We start from the raw sequence: 18,427 nt of genomic DNA, 5'->3' as shown, positions 1-18,427 counted from the left end.
CAGGGATGCCTTCAAAACATGTAATTAGGAAGGAAGGTGTCTATTAGGTTTGTAACAGCTGTTGCTTTGAGTCCCTGTGCTTTGCTACCTGGAAACTCATGGAGGAAGGGTACCTCTTCCTTGCAGTGCCCTGACTCCTGCATTCTAGTGCATGTATAGACATAAGCAGGGCATGCTTTGGGGCCAGCATTTGGACAGTCATCACTACTGTGCCATGGGAGCAGCCCATCCTGTCCCAGTGGACGTATGATGGTGGTGGCACGTGGAAGGTAGTGGCAGATGTGGAGATGAGTTCTCTGTTTCTTTTTTTGTCTGAATTTGAGGGGAAAAATGCAGTTGGGGTGAGTGTGATGCATTGTCCTCGGTGTTCTGTGGGTGATAAAATGTGTCCCATGTCTTAGACCAAAGCCACATTGTGGAGCAACACGTGAGAGAGCTGAGGTTGTTTAGCCTAGAGAAGAGGAGGCTGAGGGGAGACCTCATTGCTCTCTACAACTACCTGAAAGGAGGTTGTAGAGAGGAGGGTGCTGGCCTCTTCTCCCAAGTGACAGGGGACAGGACAAGAGGGAATGGCCTCAAGCTCCGCCCGGGGAGGTTTAGGCTGGACGTTAGGAAAAAATTTTTCATGGGAAGGGTCATTGGGCACTGGCAGAGGCTGCCCAGGGAGGTGGTTGAGTCACCTTCCCTGGAGGTGTTTAAGGGACGGGTGGATGAGGTGCTAAGGGGCATGGTTTAGTGTTTGATAGGAATGGTTGGACTCGATGATCTGGTGGGTCTCTTCCAACCTGTTTATTCTATGATTCTATGACTGGATGATCCGGTGGGTCTCTTCCAACCTGGTGATTCTATGATTCTATGATTAGAGAAATCAGACAGAGCTTTGGCTGCAAAGAGCCCCAAGTCTTCGATACTGCTAGTAACTCCAGTAGGAGCCACAGGGCAGAAGCTGATGAAGCTATTAGTTATGGTTACTTCAGTAAAACATGTCTCTTGTGATGAGACCTTGCCGTTTGGCAGCTGAACTAAAGATGCTTCATGTGACAAAGTTGTGCTGTGATATGCCAGAGTGCTAAAGATGTGCAGTCTTGACTAGTTTTATCAGAAGAAACTTCAGGAAAAAACCCCATTTTTAGCCCTATTATTCTGATAAAACATGGCTGTAAAGGTCGGATCGTGAATTATTTTTTATGAATATATGTGAGGCTGAGGAGCTGGTGGAAGTGAGATGTTCTGTATGAATTCTTCAGAAACATCCAGGGATACAGAAATATGGTGTCATTTCTTACAGTGTCATGGCAACCAGCTCTACTCAGAGGAGGCATCATCAATTAGGTTAAATAATTAGGAATAACACTGCGTAAAATGAGGAAGAAGAGCTTAGAGTGATGTCAGGTGGGAGGCAGTTAAGCTTCTAAACAAAGTAAAAAATATGCTGCATCACTTCTGGACGACTTGAGCAGAGGCTGAAAGGAGACATGAGGGGGAGACAGAAAGGGAGGGAATGAGATAGTGAAAAAAAGCTTATGGTAGAAACTTATTCAGATAACATAGGAAGTGTTTAGATGAACCTTTAGTTTTATTGAAAATTACATGTTTTGAAGAAAAGAATTAATACGCATAATTTTTTTTTTTTACTTCCTAACTTTGTTTTCAAGATAACAGAAGAGGCTTCTCTTGCTCATTCTCTTTCTGTGCTTTTGAGATCTTTTACACTAGAAAGAATCTGGAGAAAAAAGCTTCTCTTCGTTTTCTGATGGAAAGGTTTTAAAAAATAAGAGGAAATGATATTTTATTTTTTAAAAAATTCATTTTGATGCTGGAAAGCATACAACATAGGGAAGAAACAAGACATTACATTTCTGCTTTCACTTTAAAAGATCCTCTACAACTACAATGTCAGATGAAGAAAATCCACAAATGTTATTCTCTTTGGGGTTTTTTTGCTAATCTTTAACCTATTTTATTAGAAAAAAGTGGCAAAATAATAAAATGAGGAATGATAATTTTTAAACACAATAAATGTCTCAGTTTTATAAAACACTTCATTTTGAATTTTCCAATGAGAAATAGAACAGGAAGTATCGAGGTAAACTACAGGTATGGAACAAAATTGAATCATATATCTTCATAAAATATATGCCAAAATGTGAAATATTGAGTGGCTGTGATATTTTTTGGTTTTGATTTGCTCCTAATTAGTAACATTATCTATCCTTCCATATGTACAGTATCCATGTTGCAAAGAACTTACTATGAATAGACATGAAAAAAAATGGAAATAGTTTCCCAAAGGCCTTTTGCCCTGCCTTTGGGAAACTTCCCATACAGATTCTCAAAGGAAAAGCTAAACATACCTGTTTATTGCCAACTCAAAAACTCACTAACATCAGCAACTACTTTCCGTTGACCTCAGTGAATTATGGATCACAACCTCTGGGAAAAATTAGTTGAGATTATATCATTGAGAACCAGCGCAGGTTAGCTTGTAAATTTGGTTCAAAATGTTTTTATTTAGGTTAGGTAAATGTGTTCTAATGTTATGCTTACTAATATGTACTTGCAGGAGTAAATGCTTACATAAAATGAGAAGTATGTGAAAGATTGTTTCTCCCAATCATCAGCAGAGGAGATGAAGCAGCTCTGCTCCATAGATAATAAATTTGAATATCTTAAAAGATTAAAGGATGTATTTTCAGTTTGATCAAACAAACTGTGGGGAATAAAATGAACTCCTTTGGGATTGGGTTTGCAAAAGTGAATAAAAAATTTAAAGAAAACAGCTTTGCAAAGTCAACTACAGTTAATAGTTCAGTATGAAATTAATGTACTGTACTGCAGAGGCTTGGGAACAAGCAGGCTGGAAGGCCTGAAAAGATGTACTAATAAATGGGTTGTTGAATTCCATTTTCATTGGGTTTGAAGAATTCATTCTGCAAGGCTTAAAACAGTTTCTTATTCACAGAAGTAATTAGTGGTGGGAACAACTGAATGTGAATGATACCTGCAGTAGGACTACCTTGTTTAGGTCAGTAACACAGAAGGACCAGAAGACTGAAATTCCTCATTCTATGTACAATCCCTATTCTGTCTATAATTTCAGATGCCATTGTCCTTAGCAAAGGAAATTAATAACATCCATGCCCATTATAAGTGCCTCAACAGCTGAGAAGTAACTGAGGATGCTTCATGGACTGGCAGAATAAGTGGGAAGAAAGACACCGAAGTAATAAATTTTCCTTCAGCTATCAGATTTTGACAAAACATATTTCTTTCAGCTATCAGAATATGATTAAAAACATTGAAGGCATCAAGGTCACTTAAAGCAGCCTCTTGGATTCATAGCTGATCTCACTGTTACTTGAATAAAGACAGTAGATGTTCAGCGTCTTTCCATAATGACTCATGCAATGATGTGACACTGAGACTGCCAAACTGGAGGCTTTTAAAACGCATGCTTATTCTTGCTGCTAAAGGGTTAATGTTCAAAAGACATCCCATAACTTTTAGAAGTGTTGGGTCACATCGTGACATTTTTATTCTGTCAAATCTTTCATTTATTTTCAGTGGACCTCTAGGGTTGCCTTAATCACTCAGGAATAAAATCCAAGAAAGAATAGCTTTACCTGCATTTGCCCTGCTCTGGGAAATAGTCCTGCTTGTAGTGTAAAGTTCCCAGTTATTAGCATCTAAGCCATGATACTAGCATATACCTAAAAAAAAAACCCTAAGAAACAATTTAATTTTGCCCAGATTTTTTTTTTTATCCTTTACCTTGTAGTTGTATTTAAAGGCAGCTCTACTCCCTTGTGCGGAATGGGTCTTTTTTCTGCTTAATACTGAAATTAGGGTTTCTGGTTTGCCTTATAAATCCCACCACAGAAACAACTGTGGAAAGGACAGATGAAATTCAGTATCAGTGCATGCAAATTAGTACATGTAGGCAAAAAATAGCCAGCTATACCTATAGCAGTTAGCAGTCAGGAAAGACATCTGGATGTTACTGCAGATAGTTCCTTGAAAATGTCAGTGCAGTATTTGGTACCAGTCAAAAAAAAGGCAAACACGATTTCGAGGTAAGCAGTTGAACTTAACATCATTGCACCACACTGCGCTGTTCTAAAAGAAGATTTTGTAAGAGTAAAAAGAGTATCTAAATGATGATGAGAATGAAGAATTCCACGACTTTGTTAAAAGGAGAGATCACATAGACGAGTGCTCTTCATGACTGAGAAAATACAATGGGGGAAGGCTTATAGAAATCAAGAGTGGTGCACAGGAGGTGAAGAGGAGCAATTACTCACTTTCTCACAAGGGGAGCTGAGGGTGGCCAATGTAAAAGCTAGAGCAGCCAGACTTGTAGAATACCATGACAAAATACCTCATCATCATTTTGTGAGAAAAAGTAGAAATGGTTTTGTGGAAAGGATTTAGGTTGGTGGAGATGTCTGATTGGTAGCTCATAAATACCATATTTTGGATGCAGTGGACAGTTTAGAAAGTTCCTGGGCTCTGGGTTCATGGAAATTGGAAAGAGTAGCCCATGACAGAAGGTACCCTGTCCACCCTCTTTCTTGTAGTCTTACCACAAGTATCTGGAAGGGGCTGTAGTTAGAGGGAGGATTTTGGCTTAGACGTACAATTGATGTCATGTTGTATGTTGCTGGGCACATCGCTGTTGACCATACACATCCCAGGCATCTTCCAGTTGGTGTCTGGAACTTTACAGCAAGAACACCATTGTCTCAATGACAGTAGCTTCACTGCAGCATCCAAGAACAGAATAAATGGATTTTAGTGAAACATTTGAAAATACTTTGAAACCACCACAAAAAAAGTCAAAGGAAAGTGATAAAATACACTCAATTATTCTCCTCAGATACTCTCCAGACATCAATGTAATTTCATTGACTTCAGTGAAATTAGTGTTAATGTAGGAATGGAAATGCAGCAAATCTAATTCCAGCATCTCCTTCCTGGAATAGTGAGCAAGAAAACAGAGAGGTAATCAGATAGAAACAAATGCTGATCAGAAGGAGTTGGACAGAGGGGAGGAGAGCTTCAGGAGTGGCTGCCAGGAAATAAAGACACTTTTGCAGCCTCACATAGTCATGGAGAGTTCAGCAATGTCTGCACAGAGGCTAAAAGGAAAAGCCAGTGTTTTTGTTGTTTTAGTTTGCCAGTGTATGCAATCTTTTGTTGTTCGGTTGAATATTCTCAAATGCCTTCTACCAGGAAAGCATCAATGGCTAGTAATATTTTAGCAATGTTTTCATTCTTGGTATTGTGGGGAAGGAAGTAGTGGAGAGCTGTGGAACTGGTGGAAATGGGTGGAGGTATTGTGCTTGATTTTGTGTTTTGACAGCTCTTGTTTCATCTGAAAACTGAGTTCCTGTGACCAGTTCTACATATATATTGCTGTCTGACTTTGTGATCCTCTGTTAAATAATAAAAAAATGTATTTTCCAGCCTAAAGGAAAGCTGGGGAGTGGCTCTTTATCATGGAGTGCAGGAACAGGACAAGAGGGAATGGTTTTAAGCTGAAAAGGGGGAAATTTATGTGAGGTATTAGGAAGAAATGTTTTACTGTGTGCGTAGTGAGGCACTGGAAGAAGTTGCCAGGAAAAGTGATGGACGCTCCATCCCTGGAGGTGTTCAAGGCCAGGCTGGGTGAAGGTTTAAGCAACCTGATCTATTGGAAGATGTCCCTGCCTATGGCAGGGGGTTGGAAGTGGATGGGCTCTAAGGTCCCTTCCAACCCAACTATTCTATGATTTTATGGTTTAGGGTGTTGCCTGCCATTTTGCCATGCCATTGCTCTTCAAGTGCCAAGTTTGTGGCACTTGCAAAGGTGCACTTGGAGAGCTTCTTCCTAGGATCATAGATGTTTTCTCAAGTGCCATAAGAAATATCAAAATGTACTGGGATTCAAATCCATGTTGTGTAGGAGATGAAACCCTCTTGCTAAGCACATTCACGCTAATATCTTCCCCAAAGACACTTCTCCACTGATGAGAAGTGGCTCTGAGTGGTGGCGAGTGACAGCAAAGCCACAGACCCATGACTGAAACATAGTCCCTCCAATGTGTCAGGACTGGGTGGTGGATGTACTTTATATACATAAAGGGTTAATTGATAATCCTGAATTGAGGCCAACTTTTTTCCTCCCCCTTCCTCCTGGAAGGATGCAGTACAGAGTAGCATGTGTGATTTCATTGAGTATAAAAGTGGAAAACATGCTCATTTTTGCAGTTTGGTTTCACTTGGCTGTTGCCTGGTTTACAAGACGAACACCGAGGAAGCTCTGAAGAAGCTGTCAGGCTCAGTGACAGCTCAGCATCTGCCGCCGCTAAATCAATGCTACGATGAAGGACAGGTTCCCAAAGTGGATGATCAAAGCACAGTAGAGTTAATTCAGCCTGGAAGCCTAAAAATATGAGTGTGAAATATTATAGATAAAACCAACATTATTCCAGCAAAACACGAGAGGGGCTGAGGAGCAGCCATGAGCAGCAGCCGGCCCGAGCGTGATCTGTGGAAGGAGTGGGGAGCAGGCTTCATGTCAGTCACAGGAAGAGATGCTTTGACAAAATGAAAACCTGATGCTAATAAATCAGGTAAAAAGGGGTTGTGTTGGCCCTGATTGCTAGCAGTGTGCTCAGTTTGCGTTCTGTGGAACATATTCCATAATAATATAAACTGGGGGGGGAGGGAGGTGAAGCTAATGATCATTATATTTTCTCTTAGCCTGTTAAGACTTTTTTTTACATCAAAATAGCGTTTTCTTCCATTGTTCAGATTTCAAAGGTTTACAAGCATAAAACTGGAGGAAATGACCAGGTTGGATGAGGCTATGAGCAACCTGATATTTTGGAAGGTGTTCCTGCCCATGGCAGGGAGGGTGGAACAAGATGATCTTTAAGGTCCCTCTCAATCCAAATCCTTCTATTATTCTATGATTTTAACATCATAAATCTGGTGGTGAATTGTTACAGCTTTTTGTGGAACTCTTATATTTGTTTTCCCTTTTGGTTTTAGAGGAAACACTTCAGGGACAGCAAATTTAATTTGAGATTGACTGTCAGTGTTGCATAGAAAATTTTAGATACGAAGTTTTGCTTGGCTCTGTCCAGAGATATTGGATTGGCAGGACTGAGAATTAGAGAGAAACTGTTTCTTAGATGATGTAGATGAGTAAGAAGCATTCAGTTCTATTGTTCAGTTCAATGTACGGAGTTTTGTGGTCTTTTTATAAAGCAAAGTTACTCTGAAAATAATAGGGTGTAAACATCATCTCCAAAGCTGAGGCTTTTAATTTTAACAGTTCAGTGCTTTATTTTATTCCTTTTGTTCCTAAAAATACTCTATAATTGCATAAAAAATGTATCCTCATGTAGAGTTCAGTTTTATGAATTAAAATACAGGAAGAAAGAACTACTGAATAGAAGTGGCATGCTTTACCTATGCTCTATCTAAATAATATTTTCAGGTAAATATTGTATTAGAATGCACTGTTAGGCAAGCAGTTGTGTTTACTACACCTCTCAGGACTATCCATGGCCTGTTTTTATAGCTGGAATCACTTGTCTAATTGTCCCAAATCCATTCTCATTAATTATGCTGAGATAAAATTGAACATTCAATTAAATAAGTAAAGTTAGTTACATTTGAAAGAAGTGGAATGAATGAACAAATTAGAAGGCTGGAAGGAAAATGACTGCAGAAGGTCTGCGCCCGTTCATATTAGATCTTGACCGTTACACTTAGATACAGGTGTACCTCTATGAATGTTCATGTATATATATGTCTGTTTCTGAGTACCTGAAACACACCAACACGTAGATTTTTACAGCACAAAGTTTTACACTGGCATACACAGAAAAAAAAGCCTAGGAGCAGAGAGCTAAAAATATTTTCTAGTACAGTCCGGTACTTTGAAGGTGTGTTTACAAATTTCCTATTATATTTTAACAAGACACGCAGTTTAGGTGGTGTTCTTCAGTGTGCAAGTGATGTTTTTGGCATTCTGCCTCCAGCAACATTGTTATCTTCGCTTCATCTTAATGTGACAAGAACTTCTTGGTGTCTCACTAAAAAATTCCGTTAAAAATATTAAAGAAAAAAAGAAAATCCACAACAGAAAAAAACCCTCATAGCTCAAATCCAGCAACAAGCTGTCAAGTTGTTTCACGTGGCAGTACTGACAGCTGCCAACTTTGCTCAGAGACCTTTTTTTCTGGTGATGATTCCTTTGGTTCCTCTGTTTCCATTTAATAGTGTTGGAGACCCTTTGTGTCTTGTGCTTGTTACTGATGACAGTTTTGACATGGTGAGGCCCAGTGAGGAAGGTACATGGGATGGCTTTGAGCCACAGATCTCAGTGCCAGCCAATAATAACACTAAAGACAGGACTCGGGGAAAGCACCTGCTTTATTTCTTTGATGGAGAAGGGAAAGTGGAAGATTTATGATATTGGTCGATGATTGTCTGACACAGTTCAGCTTTTTTCAAAGTATTGGAGAGATTTGCATGAAAATGAAGCAATGTGAAAGATAATGTTCAAAATGAAGAATATTATAAATAAGGGACGGAACAAAGTGCTGGACACATGGGCTTGCTGGCATTCATGACAAACATAGTTCTCATGAATTATGGTCATCTACTGTGCCTCTACTTTCCTTCTGCACTGACTGTAATTCCTCCAGGGAGGTGATTGTGTTGTAATTAATATTTACCATTGCTAGACTTTATGCAGCGTGTGAAATGCTAGATGTGCCATTTGGTAAGAAAGGGATGGATTTCTGAAGAAACAAATTGATGAAGCTTTAGTATAAGAAATGGTTTAGCTCATTTCACTAGTGAATTATTCTCTGATTTTATGTCATAATGTTCCTATAAATGGAAACTTAAATATTCCTCCCCCAACTGTCACCTCAAAAAGCTGTGACCCATTAGACCCAACTTCCACTGCGTATGAATTATGTAGAAAAAGCCCTAACTCTCAGCCTTATACTGCAGAGTTCTTGGGGAAGAAGTTTCCAGATTTAGGGCCCCACCGCTACAAGATATGATTTTTCCAGGCAGAGTAAGGTTTTTGCCACTCAGTTAATGCAGGGTAATTCTATTTGCCCTGCTGCCTGTTGTGGTGTAATTGAAGCCACGTTTCAGGCTGTGCCTTCCCATATGGTGCTCAACAACTCTGAACAGCGTGATAAGGAAAAAAGCAGGTCCAAAACACGCAAAGCTTTCCAAATGAAAGAAAATGCAGGAAATAGCATCCAAATGCCAAGAGGAGACCACTGAGCTTGGGCAGGGCTGTATTTCTGCTGTGTTGCACCATTTCTCAGGTAAATAACAAGGAAATCTAATAACATGGATGGCTGTGGTAGGGGACGTTGAGCAGGGAAGATGTGTGTGAACTGTGATTTCAAGCTGCTTAGCATAGAATCATAAAATCATAGAATCACAAGGTTGGAAATGACCCATTGGATCATTGAGTCCAACCATTCCTATCAATCACTAACCCATGCCCCTCAGCAACTCATCCACCCGTCCCTTAAACGCCTCCAGGGAAGGTGAATCAACCACCTCCCTGGGCAGCCTCTGCCAGTGCCCAATGACCCTTTCTGTGAAAAATTTCTTCGTAATGTCCAGCCTAAACCTCCCCTGGTGGAGCTTGAGGCCATTTCCTCTTGTTCTGTCCCCTGCCACTTGGGAGAAGAGGCCAGCACCCTACTATCAACTTACTTTTAGGTAGTTGTAGAGAGCAATGAGGTCTCCCCTCAGCCTCCTCTTCTCCAGGCTAAACAACCCCAGCTCTCTCAGCTGCTCCTCTTAAGACCTGCTCTCCAGCCCCCTCACCAGCTTTGTTGCTCTTCTCTGGACTCGCTCCAGAGCCTCAACATCCTTCTTGTGGTGAGGGGCCCAGAACTGAACACAGTATTCGAGGAGCGGTCTCACCAGTGCCGAGTACAGAGGGAGAATAACCTCCCTGGACCTGCTGGTCACGCCGTTTCTGATACAAGCCAAGATGCAGGTAGCCCTTGGCTCCTCATCCTTAAGAGAGGCAATGGGTAATTTTATTGCCTGGGCTACTGAGAAACTTCAGCAAACTTCAGCATATGTCCCTCGCTTGTTCAGGGTTAGCAGACAAAAACACTGATATCTACCTTTTAGCCCTAATTTATGATTGTCTCAGTAAAACATGGTACTGTGTTTCACGGTACCAATTTGGCCAGTTTTGGATTGCATTTTTGTGCAGAAATAAAGTCAGCTCATCATATTTGCATGGTGGAGAGGCACTGGAGCTTTAAAGTAAATATTTTCAGTTAGCTAAGTGTTCTCATGAAAGAAAGCTCCCAATAACTGTACAAGTGCAGTTGAAAGCCCTTATTTCTACAAGAATTTTTGCAGAAAGTATGCAAAATGAGTAACCGCCTCTAAAGCAGCTGTTCCACTCTGCTGTGCAGTGTCCCTTATAATGGGAAGAATAGTGACTGTAAGTTCCTACAGTTTACTACTGACAATCCTCTTAATTATGTAATTATTTAGTTCTCATCAAACAAATATCCCATCAATGTGAACAGGGATTTTAGAGATTAATCATTATTATCTTTATCCTCTTAATTTACTATAGCATTAAGAAGGCATTGGGTCAGGAAAACAAGGACTCACAGGGGAGCTCTGCATTTATGTGACTGCAGCGTGGGATACAGGCTTGCATGAAGGGCCACCACCTCCCTGTGCTGGCCATATGGGACATGAATCTGGATGCCTGCCCTGTATGCAAATCATACAGGCAATGGGAATGATGGATTCAAGACAGCCACGGTGAGCGTTCACCTAGATACAGTAATGCCCAACTCCCCTCTGATTTCAGCAGTTAGATGATGTTGCTGAGAAGTTTAGAGCTGAAGTTCTCTGCTGAATCCAGACCTTTGCCCATTAGCATCTCCTCTGCAAACAGACGTAGCAATGCTTCGTTGGACCTTATGGGAGCATAAATATATTGGATTATAGTGGCATGGGATAGTACATTTATATGCTGCAAGTGTAATTGTAGGAAAGACTTTTTTTTTTTTTTTTTACTTTGGGTACTTTTGGGATTAAAATGTGAAAACTGGTATGCTTTGGTGTTGACATCCTCTCCCTGTAAATGAGGAGTAAAAATGAGGGTCAGCTTAGGGCACTGATCGAATGCTGCTGTAAAACTGGTATTAGCATTGCTAGAAAAGGGGAATATATTTTAACAGCCCATTTTTTGTTGGATCCAAGGATTCAAAATTAAACCTGGCCTTTTGAAGACCTGTAAAACCATGGGATTGTGTCAGTGCTCTCACTAGCACAGCTGGCAGACAGATGTGTTGCTCTGGGGCGGAGGTGGGAGGCTGAGGCTGTAGGGCAGGATAGAGAAGACATCAAAAAAGTGCTGTAGAAAAATGATAAAAGCAGGGGCTTAGAAGGCTTGTTTTCTTCTAAGTAATTGTTGAATAATGTTAATGGACTTGAAGAAAGCTGTTTATTGTGGTGCTGCTGCATCTCAGTGAGGCCGTTGAACTTCAGAGATGGACAATGCACTTTGCTACCAGGTGTCGCACTGAACAGCAAGAGAATCAGGTGTGTTAAGGTGAGGTGGAATGGAATAACAGAAAACTGCTCTGCTTTTAAGAAAATAAATCAAATAATTATGTCTAGTATCTGTATATTGGGGTTTGTATCAAATCTCTCATGAATGATATAGATTTAATAATATTAATCCAATAGTCTTACAGGAGTACCTAATTCCAAAAAATCATTGAGAAGTTGCAGCTAGCCTCTGTATGCAAAAATTGAATATATATAATCTTCCAGGATCAAGGTATCACCATTTTCTTTGCAATTGTGGTTTAAAGGTATATTGTATATGCTTAGATTAATAATACTGTAGCATAAAGCAGACTATAGGTAAAATCAGATCTCTCAATCAAGCCTTCAGTCTTTAAACTCAGAGGTTCCTATCTGGACATACTTAGCATACAGTAATGGGTAATAAGAGATCTGAAATGTTTTGGGTTAATTTAGGTAACACTGAGTCTTTTTTTAGAAAGTTCCTTGTTTTTGAACAGGCGTAAGGGTTTACGTAACACTATTGCTAAATCATTCAAAACTGTTTTGTGTGTACAAATATAGTAACACACACTTTAGATACCAAAATATATTACACTTAGATCCTTGTATATAATGTAGTAGCGATTTTTCAGTTCTAAAGATAGAAATGAAAATAAAAGTTGAACCACTTACCTCGCCTTTAGGACTGAGCAAAAATAATTTATCCATCATTATATCAAACTGTTCTCTATGAAATCTGGTGAAGACTTGTTTCAGATTGACGGACACAGGACAATTAAGTAGATGAGCATTGCATGACTGTAGATACATAATGGAAACATCTTGAGAAATGTGAAATATTAAAAAGAAGGTAAACAAATGCAGTTTGACCTAACTAGTAATTTGAAGACGTTGGGTAAAATAATTTCACCTTCACCATTTGTAGCATCATCTCTTCCATGAAGCGGATGTCTACCCTTAGAGATCTCTGTAGAGATTGTTTAAATCCTCTTACTATCAAGAGAGGCATAGTGTTTTATTTTCTTCAGAAGCCTTTGCAAATGATCATTACTGCCAGCTCCCCTTGCCAAAAATAAATAAAATACAGCAGAAGTGCCCTCAGCAGTGCCCCTCTGCTTTTTTTTTTAAAAAGATGAGGGGTAAGGTTCACACTTGGCAATACAGCATTTGCTCATTAAATAGGAGTGCTCTGAGAAATCTTCATTTTCTAATTATAGAATCATAGAATCATAGAATAACCAGGTTGGAAGAGACCCACTGGATCATCGAGTCCAACCATTCCTATCAAACACTAAACCATGTGTCATTCATGGACAGTCTTAAACCTCTAAAGGCTGAGAAAGGCAAGGGCGGTGTTAGATGCTTGCCAGCACATCCATGTGTGGCCATGTGCTTGCACATGTGCATCTGTGCATAGGGGATTCAACGGGCTCCAGAGGTTGATGGCTTCTAAGCTGAGACGTCTCTGCCATCTGTCTGCTCACCTCTCTCTTCTGTCCCATCTCTGTCATATTTGCTGCTCATGCAATTACCCCGGCCTGAAGCTGGGTTAGGAGGAACAAAGGCAGATTACTTGTATTTTTAAGGTGGACTATCATCTTTTCAGTAGACCCTTCCAAGCAGAGGACGCTTTCCCTGTACAGGAGTGTCACAACAGGTGTTACAAATGCAATGTGAATTATTTTAGTTCTGTATTTATTATTTCCTTATCAGGACAAACTAGTTTAGTTGCATACCAAGACCTGCAAAACAATAAATAACAACTGTTTAAAAATGACTGCCTTTTCTAGGTATCATATAGAGAAAAGGGATGGCGAGCTGATTTACAGAGAGACATGGGTTTTCCATGCCAAATTTTGAAAACCCTGCTCTCCATCAAAAACCAACAAACTGGTCCTAGCAGCTACCAGTGTTGGCATAGGGCAGCAGCACAAGCTAGGAGAGTTTTGAGTTACAGCTTCAAAGCCGTGAAGATCTAAGTGTATTCCTTTTAAATGCCTCACATGCAGTAACCTGTAAGAGAAGTGGAACAGTTAGATGAACTCAACCCTTTGTCTTTACCATTTCCAACAAAAGGCAAAGAAGGGCTTTGATTTCCAACAGAGGAATAATGTTGGTTTTGTCTGTGCAGACTCTATGCTGTGTAGGCTTGTGAATTCTGGTTTAGAGAGGTACTGCTGGGTAATGCTTCCAGCAATTTTGCAGGCTTGATCCAATGATTTATTCTGTCCTTAATTTCTAGAGCAAACATACTTTTTTTAAATACAACTCTCCAGGACCCTCTATTAAGAGACACAGAACTAGGATTTCTCCTCCAGCTGTATATTTTCTACAAATTGTCTCTGCTGAAGAGCCTTTTTATTTTTTTTATTTTTTTTTGGTGAAGGAGGTAATATGTGCCAGTTGCTTCAGGCAAGCTGTTTTCACTATGTCATTCTTAGCTCTTCCCAGCCTGGCAGGTGTCAGAGTTGAATCTCATTTTTTTCCCAACCTTACAGGGCACTGTGTCACATTTTGAATCAGGCTGTATCTTCTATTTAGGTTTGCATGGCCATTTGGGTTGTATGCATTGTAATTGCATATGCAGTCTAGCTGTAGTTACCGGCTTGCATAAATTTACCTCATGCAGAAAGACAGGGTTGTGTTGATGGTTATGACTTCTCTTTATATTTATAGTCACAACCATTTTCAGATGCATTTGACATCACAGGGCAAAACAAGAGATATTCTGCCTTCACATATCTGATGAGCTGAGTTCATGATAAATCAGCAGCTATTCTTTAGAAGGATGAAGAATGCTGCACTTAGAAAAGGCAGCACTTTATCATGTTTGTCCTACTACAGGAATTCAAGAGAGTGGCAAAAATGGGAAAAAAAAAAAAAAGAAAGAAAAAATTCAGGTGACATTCATCCATCTAGACATTTTTATAATCACAATGTTCTTACACTCTGAGTTAGTGGGTAGAGAATCATAGAATTATTTAGTTTGGAAAAGACCTTCAAGAACAAGTCCAACCATAAACCTAACACTGTGAAGCCCACCACTAAACCATGTTGCTAATCACCACATCTACACGGTTTTTAAATACCTCCAGAGATAGTGACTCAACCACTTGGGCATCCTGTTCCAATGCTTGACAACGCTTTTGGTGAAGAAATGTGTATCTGAAGGGGTACAGAGGTAGAGAAATCCTTTCAGTAGCTAGCAGGTATGATGCACCAATCAGTAAAGCAAGGGCAAAAAACTACTTTAAAAGAGGTTTATTTCTGGATGTCACATAGAGTATTAATCTGCCATGTTTTCTAAAACTGAAACATCTTGTTCATCTTTGCTACATGCTGTGTGACCCTGTTTATTATGTTCCTATGTGTTAAGATGAAAAATTCCAAGAAACAGTGAACATTGTATTTCTGATGAACTTCCGCATCTGATTTTTACTTGGATATAGTATAAAGCACTGTGAGAAATGGAAGTGCAATTTTTGTATAAGAAAGGTTTTAGGAAAGCACCAAGTTTTTTTCAAAATGCCACCTCTCAAATAGGATTGATGAACAATTCTAAATTAGTATGAAACAAAGTGAGTTTTCTGGAATGAAACAGAAACGTATCATGTAGAGGGAAGGCATTGTGCACTGAGAGATGGAAGGCATGTTTCATTTCACAGTGGGTTATTTCTTGCCATTTGTAGTCTGCAGTTATTTTTCAAAAAAAAGCTATGTGGAAATGCTTAGCTGCATTCTGCTATAAAGTACCTTGGAACAAAGATTATTAAAAATGACAGGGACATTTCTGTGTATTTGATAATGTCAAAAGCAGAAATAGTGCCTCACACTGGTGTTGTAAGATATCTGAATGATTCCCTTTTCTTCAAAATCTGTAATCTTCCTAATGGAAGAAAGCAATTTTGGGCTTGCTTGTAAGGCTAATTGTACTGTGACTCAATAAGGCACCTTAAACTTGTTTGATTTTAAAAGCATCAATCCACCACTGTTCAAAGCAGCACTGGTAAAGATGTCTTTACTGAAATGCTTTGCCAAATTTAGGCTTCAGAAATCTGTTTTCCATCAAATAGTGTTCACTGCCTCACACTTGTATCAGTATAGTGAGGTTGATGCCTTTACAGTTGGAAAGGCTTACTTAAAATGTGATTTTCTCAAATATGGCATGTCTTCTTTTGGAGTTGCACAGCTCTACTGGCTGAACTTGACAGTATTGGTGGCATGTTTGGAAAGGGGAGAGTCAAACCAGAAGGGAAAATAACTCTAGACGTGGGTTGGAGGTAGCGCTTCCTGCTCTGCCCTGTCCTCCCCATGCCCTAGTTGTGTGCCTTCAGCAGTAGGACTTTCTGTTGTTTGCTGATCCAGTTTTTCTCTCTTTGGTATCATTAATGACTGGCATCTAGAGTTGACATGACATACCAAGTCATCTTCTGGGAATGGCTGGGAAATTGTACTGTGAAATGCTACCCCGGGTCTTTCTTGTGCACATCTTGGCCATTGACACAGGACCCTATTTGCGTAGATACCTCCTTGCTAGGCTCTCCGTGTTCCTTTCTCCTCTGTTTCATTTCTCCATTGGCACTGAGGCCATTCTCTACTCATAGCACATGCTAGCTGAGGTGATCTTGCAGGAGATCCACATGATTCTTTGGATAGTGCCTTCAAGTTTTACTGGCAGGCTGAAGCTACATCTGAAAATTAGTTTGGATTAGAATAGGGTATACAGTTAAAATGCATGAGCTATTTTCAAGTAACTCCATGTGTGGACATTACTTGTATGACTAATTTTGTAAATGAATGCACACTGGGTGGCTGCATGAGTTGTGTGGGTAAACTCAATAAATAACTATACATGTATGTTTGTGAGAGTGCGTGCATAAAAATTTTCAGTTTACACCTATGTATTTGCAGTGATTTGTAACCATACATAAAATTCTTTGATTTTATCCTTAAATTCTGAGTACCATTTACCAGACCATGCATATTTATTTTTAATTACCTTTGGTTTCTTTCAGCTCTTCTTTATGCAACTATTTTTGGAAACGTCACCACCATTTTCCAGCAAATGTATGCCAACACCAACCGATACCATGAGATGCTGAACAATGTGAGGGATTTCCTAAAACTATATCAAGTCCCAAAAGGCCTTAGTGAAAGAGTCATGGATTATATTGTCTCAACCTGGTCCATGTCTAAAGGAATTGACACAGAGAAGGTATGAGTATATGAGGTAACAATTTAGATAGCAAGAGTATGTGTCTATTGTGTGTTGTAATACAGCATATAACTTACTAACAAATTTTTAATTGCATGCTACTTCATAATTATGTTTGCGTTTGGATCAAAAACTGGATGCTTTAATAAAAAAACTGTTTTGCAGGCAATATGCCTTTATTTTTCATTATGGTAAATGTTTTCTGTGTTCCAAAATTAAATAATTTTAATGTACTTAACTATCAAAATCAATGGGAAATCGGTCTTCAAATTAGTCCGAGAACATAATTTGGAGTCTAACCTAGATCAGTATTATTCTGAAAATTATTGGCATCTGTGAGTTGCAATTAAATGAGTTTGATTGGCTTGGAACTTTTGCTGATGCCCAGGACATTGACATATCCATCAGCATAATTAGTATAGGATTTAATGGCAGTAGAGATTGATCTCCCTGAGCTAAAATCTCTTGGCTAGAACTTAAGGACTTTGTTAGGAACGTGGCACAGCTGGCAGCCATGCTGGGTAGAAATCCTACAGGGCTCTGGCCCTCAGAAAGGACGGGTCATCTAGATTTCTTTAAAAGCTGGTTAAGGGAGAGGGTCGTCTTTGGAGAGTGATTCATCATGTGCCAGGACAGACCAAATGAATTGTGATCAGTGCCTCTCTTTCACCATGATATGTGCAGTAAGTCCGTGTAGCCTTGGATATTTTAGAGAGCTGAAGTCAGATGGGAGGGTTTCTACCTGCAATATCTTGAACGTAGATATAACAGTTTTAGGTCTAGGTTTGTGGTCAGTGAAGATAGGCAATGATCCTGTGGCTTCTGTGGACTTGATATACTTTAAATCGGCTGAAATTAGGCATTCAGGCTCGTTTCCATGAAGATTAACCTCCTAGAACTTATAAGGCAAGTGTCCAAGGGAGGGTAAGGAAGCATCTGGCAGTTTAATATCTTAAAATGTCTAGTGCTTGCAGAGATTTGAAGTTCTTGCTTCAGTTGAATCTTTTGCTTAATACGGAATGAAGATGCAGCTTGTTCAGATATGCCAAGGTGAAGTTGCTACACTGAAAAATTTAGTCTTAAGTCATGCTGATGCAACAGCAGTTATCTTATTAATCATCCGCTGTGAAATTCAGTTTACCCTCACAAATACAACTATTTTAAGTAACAAAGATTGTGATTTCCTTGATTCTTGTGCTTCAGCATGCCACATTCTTCAATTTGTTAACTTCTTAGAAACTAATAACCTAACTTGTTAGCGCTGACTTTTGCGGTGTTTAAAGTGAGCTTTTATATTTTGAAATACCGTAAATGCATTCAGTCCTATTGTGTAAACTCAAAACCATGTGAAAATTCAACTTTCATTTGCATTTGTCTCCTTGCAATTAAGCCAGAATCCTGTATTATTTCACTGCAGTTTCATTAGATTTTAACGATGCTTTGCAGTTAATTAGGAGAACCTATGCTTTAATTACTGAAATTTCCTTCCATAGTTTCCGCATGTCTGGTTTTATAGGTTATAAAAATGCAGTTGGAGCTATAATGTTCAACTCATGGTAAGCAGTGTTCTCTGGTCTGTAAGACAGTAGTGGCTGCTTAGCTAGAGAA

At 39.5% G+C, this 18,427-nt stretch overlaps 1 protein-coding gene across 1 annotated transcript in view; it reads left to right on the top strand.

The window, feature by feature from the left end:
* The window catches only part of KCNH5 (potassium voltage-gated channel subfamily H member 5), a 161,194-nt gene that overhangs the window by 92,384 nt on the left and 50,383 nt on the right, over positions 1–18,427 (top strand). The window contains exon 8 of the mRNA XM_069856786.1: positions 16,620–16,819. Coding sequence (XP_069712887.1) covers positions 16,620–16,819 — 200 coding nt within the window. The remainder of the gene's footprint in view (positions 1–16,619; positions 16,820–18,427) is intronic.

The sequence above is a fragment of the Phaenicophaeus curvirostris genome, chromosome 5 (assembly GCF_032191515.1).
Source record: "Phaenicophaeus curvirostris isolate KB17595 chromosome 5, BPBGC_Pcur_1.0, whole genome shotgun sequence".
In the NCBI taxonomy this organism is placed as follows: Eukaryota; Metazoa; Chordata; class Aves; order Cuculiformes; family Cuculidae; genus Phaenicophaeus; species Phaenicophaeus curvirostris.
This window is presented reverse-complemented; position numbering and strand designations above follow the sequence as displayed.